This window comes from Malania oleifera, chromosome 1 (genome assembly GCF_029873635.1).
Source record: "Malania oleifera isolate guangnan ecotype guangnan chromosome 1, ASM2987363v1, whole genome shotgun sequence".
NCBI lineage: Eukaryota > Viridiplantae > Streptophyta > Magnoliopsida > Santalales > Ximeniaceae > Malania > Malania oleifera.
The window spans coordinates 154,715,550-154,727,812 of NC_080417.1; the positions used below are offsets into that span (position 1 = coordinate 154,715,550).

Sequence of the window (12,263 nt, forward strand, 5' to 3'; positions counted from 1 at the left end):
GTATGAAAATGTGCATATATGTAGTCACACACTGTTGTAACACTTTCTTCCTTACTGAGAGGTGTCTCACCCTATCATACAACCTTTGTTTTTATGTCCATTAGTACGTCAGTCCTAGTAGCTAAAGGGACTGGAGAGATTATTTTTTTTTTCGTTAGCTTACATAAGCTTTCGAATCTTGTATTAAACCTAGATGAAAGCCTTTTTTGGAGGGTTGTAATAACAAGATTTATTCTATGTCTAGTTTTATGTAATTGTGGATGTATTATTCAACTCTGGTATAAGACTAATAAAAGTCCCAATGGATGTTTATGTTTTTCTGCGACATTTATATCGAAATTATGTATAATTTATACCTGCATGTCTTTGCTTAGGACGGGGTTGTTTACGTATCTTGAACGGTACAGGTATTATGTATGAATGAGTGACACGTGGGTCCGTATGAAGGACCGAGTCATTACAAATTATGGTATCATGTAAACTAAAATTACATTTCCCTGTCTGTATATTCTGAAAGTATGTTCTTGAAAATATTGTAAAACATGTTTCTGTACTATATTCATATTCTTATACCACACAGTAGTTTTAAACATCTTAAACATAATTTATAATCTATATAAATTCATGCCCTGAATAATCAACTGATAAAAACATATAATTTGTACGGAAATCATACTAAGGTTGCCTAGCATAGCATATTTCCTTTACTTGATTCTAGCTAAAATCCCTTACTGTGACAGGTCCTACACCCACAGGGTTCCCCACTTAACACCCTAAAAATAACAGTTACCAGAACAAAATATCATTATTTCAACATCTACTACATTTCCTACAATTGCTGTGAAACCAAATATTGGATAAAAGACCTTACCCTAAATCTGGGATGAAATTTAACTTCGTCCCACCAACGATCCGCTCCAGCAGACTTGGAGAAAACTTCCCCAGGAGCATCGTGGTGGCCTTTGATCATTGATATGGTGACTAATGGGGCCGAAATCGAAGAGAGAAGAGGGAGGAACCCTAGAGGAGAGAGAAAGGGTTTTTCGGCTAAAAATTTATGCGAAAAATATGAGTTTAACACTATTTATACATTGGCCTTTGTCGATGAGCCACGTTACCTCGTCGGCCAGGTCAAGAAGGCAACTCATCGATGAACTTCCCCCTTTGTCGACAAAATTCAGAGTCACCCAAGTATCCTCTCGGTATCTACTCGTCAACGAAGCATACCCTCGTCGATGAGCCCAAAGTGCAACGTCGCGTTCGTCAACGAAGTCTGCTGCCTCCTTCTGTTATGTTTCCTATTTAACCCTTTTCTTTATTATTTAAATACTATTATTCTTCGGGTCATTACACTTAGAGTTCGGGATTTGGTTTTTGGGGAAAGGTAAGGGGATTCTGTTTATGTCGGTTATTTTTGAAATCAGACTCGGTAGAACTGTGGTTCACGGTCTTGTCTGTATTTTGGTTACTCATTTGGGAAAATCTAACGAGTAAAACTATGGGTTTTTTATGTTACAGTTTTGGGAAAAAGGGGGCATTGGGTTGCATCTCTGGTTTTGTTACTGTGAATATATTGTGATATATATTATGTTATGAGGATGGTCGTGCCTTGACTTGTTTAAACTGTATATTTTTGGAAAATCATGATTTTAGATTTCCATATAGGTGTGGATTGTTTGGTTATATGAACACGCATGGTTGTGTTTTACTGCAATGAAATAAAAAACTGGGTTCCGAATTGTTCCAGGTTGTGAAAGAGTGTCCAACTCTATATCCAAGGGTATGAAATATCACTTGCCATGTTTGGCAAAAGTGTTTAGCTCTATATCCAAGGGTGTGAGCCTTATCGGCTGATCACCAAAGGGTGTGGATCCACCAATTGTACCAATACGATGTCATATGAGCTTGGGGCTATGCCATGTGCCGGGGACGCCGTGTAATGTGGGTAGGCTTCGCGACCAAAGGGTGTGACAACACCGGGTTATTTGATCATGTGTATGTGCGTGTAATGCACTATACTGAAACTATTTTGTGAGAATACTAGAATTGCATTGAACTGTGTATTTTTTATGTCATGATAATGCTCATATGCCACACACCGATATAACCTAGATATGCCTTACTAAGAAGTGTCTCACCCCTATCGTACGTACATATTTTTCAGGTCCTTCGAGTAACCGAAACTAGCACCCTTATGTTGGAAGCGTAGTGGTCGGTGTACCGTAGGAAGTACTTGAGTAAGTACTAGGATTGTATCGAGTTTTCTTTTGGTGGTTTTGGTTGACACCTGGGTTTATGTTTTGTATTATGGAACCTGGATTCCTTTGGTATAGACTCTGGTATGGTACATAATATGTATAGAAAGTCATTTTTTCTGTTGTGTATCTGTAATGTATATGAATGTGTATAGGGTGTACGAAACCCCACAGGGTTGGACCCTTATTCATTGTGTTGTGTCATTGATGATTTGTATGATACGAGGACAAGTTAGATTATTTATTCACTATTGGGTCCCATTACTGGGTTCGGGGCATGACACCTATGCAGCAGGAAACATAAAATCATATACATATCAAACTACCAATCAACACAATACTAAAGTTTACTACAATTGTCATATACATATACGCATCCCAAAATATCCAAAAATGGCCTAGGGTCACCACCCAAAAATCTGTCAGACCCTAGTAAAATAACTTACCCTTTAGACAGGGTAGAACAACTAAACTCTAACGCTGCAGAACTCTTTCCACTCTTTTATCTAGGGCTCCTGAAATATTTATATAGTTGGGGTGAGACACCTCTCAGTAAGGGAAATAAACTAATATCAATGTGTAGCAACATGAGTATTTTCGTGTTATTCATATAACAATACATAAATTATATTTGATAAAACTATCTGTAACATATCCAGGAAAAAAATATTTTATTATAACATGGTATAACATACTGTATTTCTATACATATAAATCATCTCATATAACTGTACATGGAAAACACCCTGAATGGATAGCTGGTTGGTGTCATGTATTACCCCCACATGTTTGGGTTGTGCGGCCCGAAGGCGGGACCTAGTAATGGCTGGCCGACCACGTTAGATCAACATAAGTCTGTAAGTACAATGGGTCTACCCCTCCTGGTTCGGACACCATAGGGACGCTTGTGCTACAATAAACCACATCGACTGCTGATCTCCCACTGCCCCTTACAGTAAGCGGTAGCACTAACATAAACATGATCGTGATCATATAGCTACGGTACCGTGTTTCGTAAAAGCCTAAACCAAGTCAATTAGGTTCTGATAACATATAATATATTTCCAAATGATGATACATGGCTATTTCATAATAATACCTGTCATGTTAATATATTTATAAAACTTTGCATAACATATCATATAAAATTCACAGCCCCTACGCTGACATTTTGTGTCTTGTAAATCACGGCCCTTATGCCGGTATAGCATATCATAAAAACTTTCGGCCCTTACGCCGATATTTCATATAAAACTTTGGCCCTTACACCAGCATATCATATAAAATCCTCGACCCTTATGCCAACATATCATATAAATTCCTTAGTTTAAAAAATACCTGAACATTTAATATTTTCCTGAAAGCAGTAATAACATATTTATTTTGTAAACATAATATTTCATCATCATAATTTATATGATAAATAACACTCATGTCACACAAAAGGAGTAATATTCATATTATAAAACCTGTTCTAAAATCATATTTATGATATTGTACATGAAAACCATATTTCTGATCAACAGCATAATTTCCAACATAATTCTACAATATACATATTTACCTGAAATTAAATGTTGTAAAATAATAAATGCATTTTCATAAGAAACCTGACTTAATTTATCCCCTTACCTGACTTATGAAAAATCCCTAAAATGACCAGTCCTGCACCTGCAGGGTTCCTCGTTCATCACCCTTTAAACAACATCGCCCTGAACAAAACTTTAGTGTTTCTTTGAGTGCTACCTATTCTACAACTGTAGGAAAGCCAAATACTCAACATAAAGCCTGACCCTAAACTTGGGATGGAGTCCAAGTTAGCCCCACCAACGATCTACTTCAGTAGACTTGAAGAGAACTTCCCCAAGAGTAGTGTGGTGGCTTCTGATCGTCGATCCAGCGAAGAATGGACCCAGAATCTTAGAGAGAAGGGAGGAAAACCGAAGAGGAGAGAGAAAATAAGATTTTCTTGAATAATATGTACTGAAATCCGAGTTTAGGGCTATTTATACACATACCCTCGTTGACGAGACACGTCACTTCGTCGACGAGGACATGAAGGGAGTTCGTTGACGAATGCTTATTCCTCGTCGACGAAATTCAGTACTGAAAAATAGCCTTTCGGTAACTTCTTGTTGAAGAGACACGTGTCCCCGTCGACGATCCCAATAAGCCACTTTGTATATGAACGCTTCACGTTCGTTGACGGGGACCTACTGTGACTCCCTTTATAATTTCCTTTTTCTCCCTCTTTTATTTATTTAAATACCATAATTTTTCGGGTCTCTACACATATGATATCTTAAATGGTTCCTCCACGGTCCTTTCAACAGAATTCAAAGCGCATCATCTTATCTAGGAGGAAAAGGAAGCTGAACTTTAAGGCATCTAAAGGTAAAGGGGAGCCACTGTAAAAAATTATATTAAATCTAATTAAAAATTGTTCAAAAGATGCTCTACCGCACAACTTCAATTAAATAGTTTCCACCCATAATTCTTAACTAGAAAATAATATTAATTAGATTTAATATAATTTTTTTCACCTCTCTCATCATCTCCTTCTCTGCGTGTCTCCTTCCATTTGCGTCGTCAAACGACACTCCAAGATCTGGATCTGAAACTCCGGCCAATGGCAGGGATGCTCCAGCACTGCCCAAGCACAGGGTGGTGTTGATCATTGGCATCCCAAGCATCTTTCAGCCATCCCCACGCAAAACACTAATGAACGATGATGGATAAGTTGAAAAAAGAAGAAAAAGAAGGTAAAGCACCCACAGCCCATTCCAGTTCCGGCCTACCACCCATGACACCTCAGGTAAATCTCGTATGACCATCCTGAGAGATTTGCTGCCACGCATCACAAACTGTTTTTCTAGGAAAATTTCGCGGGATCATCTTACAAAATTTATTTAAATGTCGCAACTTTATCCTACGAGATTATGTAATCTTCAAAATAGAAATTTTTTCCCCAAATAAAGTATTATTTTATATTTTATTATAAATTAATAATAAAATGGAAAAAAAAAAAAAAAACTCTTTGGGCGTCTCTAAGAGCAGCCGCCATGGTCTTGACTATATGCACATGTTCAAACTCCATGAGCTCATCTCACCAACCCATATAAAGATGCTTAAAGCAAAAGACTCTTTTGCCCTTTAAATCCCTATAATAATTTTAAATTAAGCAAATCAAATTATAAGAAGCTCTTAAAATATTTTTGTACATTAAATAAGTGAATGATATGTCTGTTATAAGTCATACAAATTAAGATACATACATATTTTTCTGTTTTCTGAGAAAAGAAATATATTTATAAAACTTGGATAAACATAGATTAATTGTCTATTTTATTTAAAAGGTTTTCTAAATTGCTCAATTTAATTTATTTATTTGTTGATAGTCAAAAAAAACATATTTTAGTGATTTATTTAGATACTAATTAGTTAAATTGGATTGAGCAATTTATTAGCTACTAAGATACAATTAATTACAATTCTCCTTTCGGCCGGTTGTGGGCAAGGAGGGATTCGAAACCCAATATCGTGGTTCCTAGTCACGTGCTCTAATCCTCTAAGCTACAGGGTCTCACCTTGTCTCCACTGGATCTGTCATCGAGAGTACCCTAAAAAAAAAAGAACCTTTCCTCTTTCTAGCCATTTCGGGTTAAGAAAATGTGAATTTTTAAAAAAATGAAAAAAGGTAGATTATGTCTAGAATTTATCTTTGTCATGCTTAAATTATATATACTTTATAATACTAAAAAAGTTATAAAATACATATTATTACATAATGATTAAAATATTAAGTAGTTAAATATTTCATACTTTGCACAAATTTCTACTAAAAATAATAATGGACCAAAGGATTATTCAAGTAAAAGATTCATGTTGCATTTAGGAGTATGAATTTTGAATCTTGAATTTTAATTTGAATTTGAATGAATTTAGATAAATTTCAATACAGTTTTGCATGTATATTTTATTTAAATCCAATATAAGTTCAATTCCAATGTCTCTTCAAACATACGATCAAGTTTTTATTAATTAAATGTTAAGATTTAAGTATCGAGAGATGTAACTTTTCAAACTATAATAAATATGAAAGTTGGGTATAACTTCCTTCAACAACCGATAAGTGGCGTTCTTATATTCATTTGCTTGACACGCTATAGATTTGGTGTTTGTTTGAATCACGCATGCAAAATTTCTTATTTGATCAAATTACAAATGTGTTTTTAACTTAAATGAGGCAATGACTTACCAAGGCGATGATCAGTAGTTGGTCCGAGAGTTTTAATGTAAAGTAGGAACAAGTTGAAATTAAATCTTAGTATTTTAGCGGAGACAAGTAAATGAGCGAATTTACTCTTTGATAAAATAATTGAATGCCTGAATGGTTTCGTGTATAATTTTATATAATATAATAAAATAATAATAATAGTAATAAAAACCCTTTTTTATTAATGCATAATTTGTTGATCAGACCATCTTATACCCTTAGGTTCTCTCACATGTGGGATTTTGTTGAATAGTTGCTCCCCTCAATTCAACCATTCAAAATGAGACAAAATTAGGGCATGCAGGTCCCCTTAATTCCTTTGTCATTTGTTGCCAATTGTGTCATGCTTGATTTGATCATTCACTAAGTTAAAGCGACTGTGACTATTATATATTAATTAATTCTAAGCCCCCATAAGGTCTTTTTCGGTGGTCTCATGACTACCCACTTGTCAAATTTGCCGGTGTAAGAAATAAGGGGCTGATCTTGACCTTGATTTTACCTAGCAAAAAAAGATATATATATATTGGATACGTCGGATTTTTTGGGCTTGCACGCCAGAATAATCCTACACCTACGTCAATTGTGCCCTCAAAATATTTGATGAGTCTCCTTATTACCTGAACTTATGCTCGGGAGCAATCAAAAATTAAATATTGATCTTGGGTTTTCTTGCGTCTTACATTTCTCCAATGTTTTACCCTACTTGTGCCCATGGCTCTCCAACTTGTAGTGACGAGTAATAAAAGCTTAAATTATTCAATGGAAAATGTTGCTTATATTTCAAAATTTTAATTTAAACTTACAGTTGATATGTTTGATATGCATAGCAGATCACGACTAATTATGAAGGTCTTTAATATACGATTGTAATTGAGTCGAATAAAAAATTTCTTTTAAATATCTTAAAAAAAAATTTATGAGTCTTTTAATAGTCCTTTTTAAAGCTCAACTTTAAAGGTCTTTTTTTTAAGAAACACAAGATGAATCTGTAAAGGCTAAACTAATTATATGATTAGGAGGTTGAAGTTTGGATTTTCACTTTGAATTTATATAAATTAAAATTAAATATAGTATTACTTATTTTGAGTTCTCTCCAACACCATAAAAACCTAAATCAAAGTGTTAAAATTCATATTTCCAAAAACAGGCTAAAAATAATCACAATGATATGTTTCCTTTAAAAAGCACTAAACGAAACACAAAATTTGTAAATAAAATAATTAGAGTTGTTTATCTCCTATTTTAGATTAGTTGGGTGAGCTTAATAATTTTCTTTGAATAGATTAAGAGAGATTGGATGGATATTGTGTTGTGCGAAAAATCAATGAGTATTTTGATGAACAAGAATATCAATGGCAGGACAATAATCAACCAATCCAATTAAAGATAGAATGGAAATTAAGTCATGATTAAATTATATTCTTTAAAAAACACTTCAATTATAAATTATAACTTTTGGTATAATGACATATTAAATTCAAAAAATAACAAGTGAATGATTATGAAGGTACTATATTGTAACAATATAACAGTCAAGTAATAGCCTCTCGAAATAAGCAAAACGTAACTTTGATTTATGCATAATAAAAATTAAGTTGTGAGCTCCACTTTCACCGTACTAAACAATTTTTAAAGAGAGATTACTGATGAATGTGTGATAGTAATATTTCCATGATAGTTAGTGGTAGAATTTTGATTTTAAAATAAAATTATTAAGGTAAAAAAGACTATCATTTTTTGAAATTTCACAAAAGAACTGAATATTCAGGTTTTAAAAATATCACGAACATCCCTTAAAATTTGATAGAAACACGAATCTTATTTGATGTTTCAAAGATTGTATAAACTTACTTAATATTTAATTTTTAAGACATTTAACTTCTTTTAAGAATTTATGTTTTATCAATTGCAAGACTCGACGTCTTATAACTAAATCTTAAAAGAAATACCTTCAAAATTTTGAAATCTTAAAATTGGGAAGAGGGCTATTTGAAGGTGTTTACATTCTTCACGTGACTCGTATAGTGGAAAAGGCAAAGCGAACTTTGTTGAAGTGACAAATCCAAGCGCAGCCCATTGCGTCTCACCATCTTTCTGAAACGAAGGGCAAGGCGGCGAGTGACTGAACCCCAATAAATATTCCCGTCTCTCGCGCTTTCCCTCTCGCGGACACCCACAATGGACGATCTGAAGTCTAGTTTTGTGGAGCAGTACACTCACATTAAGCATGAGCTTCTATCTGATCCTGCTTTCGATTCCACGGACAGTTCTCGCAAATGGGTGGAGCGGGTAATTTTTATTTCTCAAAGAAACAATCATCTTCTGTTCGTTTCAAATTTTTTCTCATTGTATTCTGGTGATTCGCTCCTTCATTTCGTCCTTTTGAGTGTAAAAACCGGTGTTGACGTTTCTTTGTTAGCGCTAGATGCATGCGTTTAACGGATTGAAACCATTTTTTTTTTTTAATTTTATTTTAGAGTTTTAGCTTTACTAGTTTCCTGATCTGGGTTGTCGTGCGAATTAATTAGGGTGGTTTTAAATTTTTGTTTTTTGTTTTGGGTTGCGGAGTGGGGGGGTGGAGGGGTTTAGATGCATGCGTTTTGGGTGAATTGAATTATTTATTTATTTATATAGAGTTGAACTTGCTAGTGTCTTAATCTGGGTTGTGTTAGAGATTCAATTTCGGTAGGTTCATAATTGTATTTTAATGAATATATCTGTGTTTTAGCTCAAATGAGGCTCAAAGTTCATGTTTTCTCGCCATGGACTGTTTGTTATGAGGGAATTTATTTGCCAGAGAAGAAATATAAATTGCTTTTATTTGGGAAATTCCTGATCATATCTTTCAATTATATGGATCCTTTTACCTTTTCTGATCATGTCTGTGATCCCCTTTTGTTGCAGATGTTGGACTACACTGTGCCGGGAGGTGAGACTAAACGAGATATATAATTTTCAGTTGAGAATCTAGACTTTTTATTTTTAGGTGTTTAACAGCTTTGCTAATTTTATTTTTAACAGGGAAACTGAATAGAGGGCTTTCGGTTGTAGACAGCTACAAGTTGCTCAAAGAAGGAAAAGAACTAACCACTGAAGAAATAACCCTTTCATGTTCACTTGGTTGGTGTATTGAATGGGTATGGTTACGGAATGCCTCTTCTATTTGGCCAAGTATGATCTCACATCCAGATTATTGTTGGGCTAATTTCAACTTTTAACATGTGGGTCTTAATCCAACTCTTGCAGCTTCAAGCATATTTCCTTGTTCTCGATGACATTATGGATAACTCTCAAACACGCCGAAGCCAACCTTGTTGGTACAAATTGCCTGAGGTGTGACACTTTACTGAGAACTACATTTTCTATTTTGTGTTTTGTAGTTTGAGTTTGAGATTATTATGTGTTACAACTAAAATGATTATCACCTCGCCACTGCTAGTCTGCTAGTATAAAAACCAGCCTCTTTAAATTTTCACTGTAGGTTGGTATGATTGCTGTAAATGATGGCATAATGCTACGCAACCACATCCCAAGAATTCTCAAGATGCGTTTCAGGGATAAGCCATATTATGTGGATCTGCTGGATTTATTTAATGAGGTGGAGTTGTCTTTGCCTAGATCAAGATCGCTCAGTTTTTATTTTCATTAAGAACTCGTTTTATTGATTCATATCATGTTTTGTCAGGTGGAATTCCAGACAACCTGTGGACAGATGATAGATTTGATCACCACGCTTGAAGGAGAGAAGGATCTTTCAAAGTACTCACTGCCTATGTAAGGTTCACGAGGGGGGTAGAATAGTTGTGATTCCTTATCTCATTTAACTTTTAGCAAAATTCATGTTCACATTTTGTTTTAATATAGCAGATGGTTTTATTTATATGCAGCCATCGTCGCATCGTTCAGTACAAAACCGCTTATTACTCATTTTACCTTCCGGTAAGTAAAATTTTTATTTTAATAAAGTTTTAGGACAAGTTTCATACTCTTCATAGTTGTGCATACACTTCTTAAAACTGAATCTTCTTTTTTATTGAAAACTAATGCGGATGATCATGTTTCCTAAGTAGGAAAAAATAGTTGATTTTTTTTAAGAAGTAATTCAAATTATACTAGTGTTTGAAAATCCAAACAAACACCTTCACTTACTCATTATGTTAATATTCTATTCATGATGGGAGGGTCCCTTGCCCGATACTGCAATGCACCCTAATTCTATATTAAGACCACTCTTCATTTCTCTTCTCCCTTTTTCCTGAGAAGTGTTTGTGCAAATTCGTGCTTAGTGAATCCATGCCTCCTCTGTAAGTATTAACTGCCACCTCGCTACACTCGCAGGTTGCATGTGCTTTGCTTATGTTTGGTGAGAATTTGGACAATCATGCAGAGGTTAAGAATATTCTTGTTGAAATGGGAATCTACTTCCAAGTACAGGTAATTTTATGTGCATATGGAATCGTCAATGCTCTACTTTATTGTCAACATATCACAGAAAGAACTGAAAACTAAAAAAACATTGCATTTGTCATTACTCATTTGCAATTCCAATCAAATGGATTGCATACATATGGTTATGTTCTGATGATTTTTCGCTTATCTGTTAATATATGTCTAACATATTGTAGGATGATTATCTGGATTGTTTTGGTGATCCTGAAGTGATTGGTAAAGTAAGTTCAAGGAATGCACTTGTTTGGTTGTTGTCAATACATATTTATTAGCAACTCAAATAGAAATTTTAGATATCTTAAAGTGATTTCTAATATCATTTTTGAATGTCAGATTGGGACAGATATTGAAGATTTTAAGTGCTCTTGGTTGGTTGTAAAAGCACTGGAAAGCTGTAACGAGGAGCAAAAGAAATTATTACGTGTAAGCAAAGATCTTTATTCTCCCTCCACTTATTTCTCTTGTATGAAGCATCACATCCAATTGCCATTTTGATTACCAGGAGAACTATGGCAAAGCCGATCAAGCCAATGTTGCAAAAGTGAAGGAACTTTATAAAGAGCTCGATATCGAGGTTATTTCTCTGACATTCTCTTCTGCTTTCCATTTTCAAGGATCTATGACAACCAAAGTTCTTGGAAACAGTGTTCTCTGCAACATTGTTTAATTGTTTCTGTCTACTGTTCTAGGGTGCATTTTTGGAATATGAGAGCAGTAGCTATAAGAAGCTAACCAGCGCGATTGAAGCTCAGCCAAGTAAAGCAGTACAAGCTGTGCTGAAATCATTTTTGGGGAAGATATACAAGCGGCAGAAGTAGAAACGCCAAAAACTGAAGAGGGCTGGATTAAGTTGGAATGATTCTGCTAATTATGTGTACATGCTCTCTTTAGGAATAAAGAGTACCTGTATTTTATTTAGAACGTTTAGTTTCTGGTGGTCTTGCTCTGGCTTCCAAGTTTTCCAAATTTTCTATATGTCCGCTAATTATGCATACGCTCTTAAATTGATTGCCTTAGTTTCAATCTGAGATGCTTCTCTTGGTGCTTGATTATCTATTCCTTGCTGAAGGGGCTTGCTAATTGCATCTTGGATCAAATCAGTGAGATCTTGTTCTCAGGAATTGAATTTGGTGCATGGAATGGAGCTTTGAGCTTTCATTACAGAATGCTTGGTGATTGGATGTTTGAGAGTGGCCGTGGTTGAATCTATTTTTTTTCTCCTCAAGACAGTTTCGATTACTTGTCTCTTATGTTTTGGGTTTTACACGCATTGGGGATCA

At 34.8% G+C, this 12,263-nt stretch overlaps 1 protein-coding gene across 2 annotated transcripts; it reads left to right on the forward strand.

The window, feature by feature from the left end:
- Window positions 1-8,553: 8,553 nt before the first annotated feature.
- Window positions 8,554-12,011, forward strand: LOC131167874 (farnesyl pyrophosphate synthase-like). 2 transcript variants are annotated; one of them, XM_058126902.1, is made up of 12 exons: window positions 8,554-8,823; window positions 9,439-9,463; window positions 9,556-9,671; window positions 9,781-9,867; window positions 10,016-10,132; window positions 10,220-10,308; window positions 10,422-10,473; window positions 10,873-10,968; window positions 11,160-11,204; window positions 11,317-11,406; window positions 11,486-11,557; window positions 11,673-12,011. In XM_058126902.1, exons 1-12 carry the CDS (start codon window positions 8,713-8,715, stop codon window positions 11,799-11,801), a joined length of 1,029 nt encoding a protein of 342 aa, XP_057982885.1. In that variant the 5' UTR covers window positions 8,554-8,712; the 3' UTR covers window positions 11,802-12,011. The 2 variants fall into 2 exon arrangements, with proteins under 2 accessions (XP_057982885.1, XP_057982892.1); XM_058126909.1 differs by lacking the exon at window positions 9,439-9,463 and having other exon boundaries at window positions 9,532-9,671.
- Window positions 12,012-12,263: the final 252 nt, after the last annotated feature.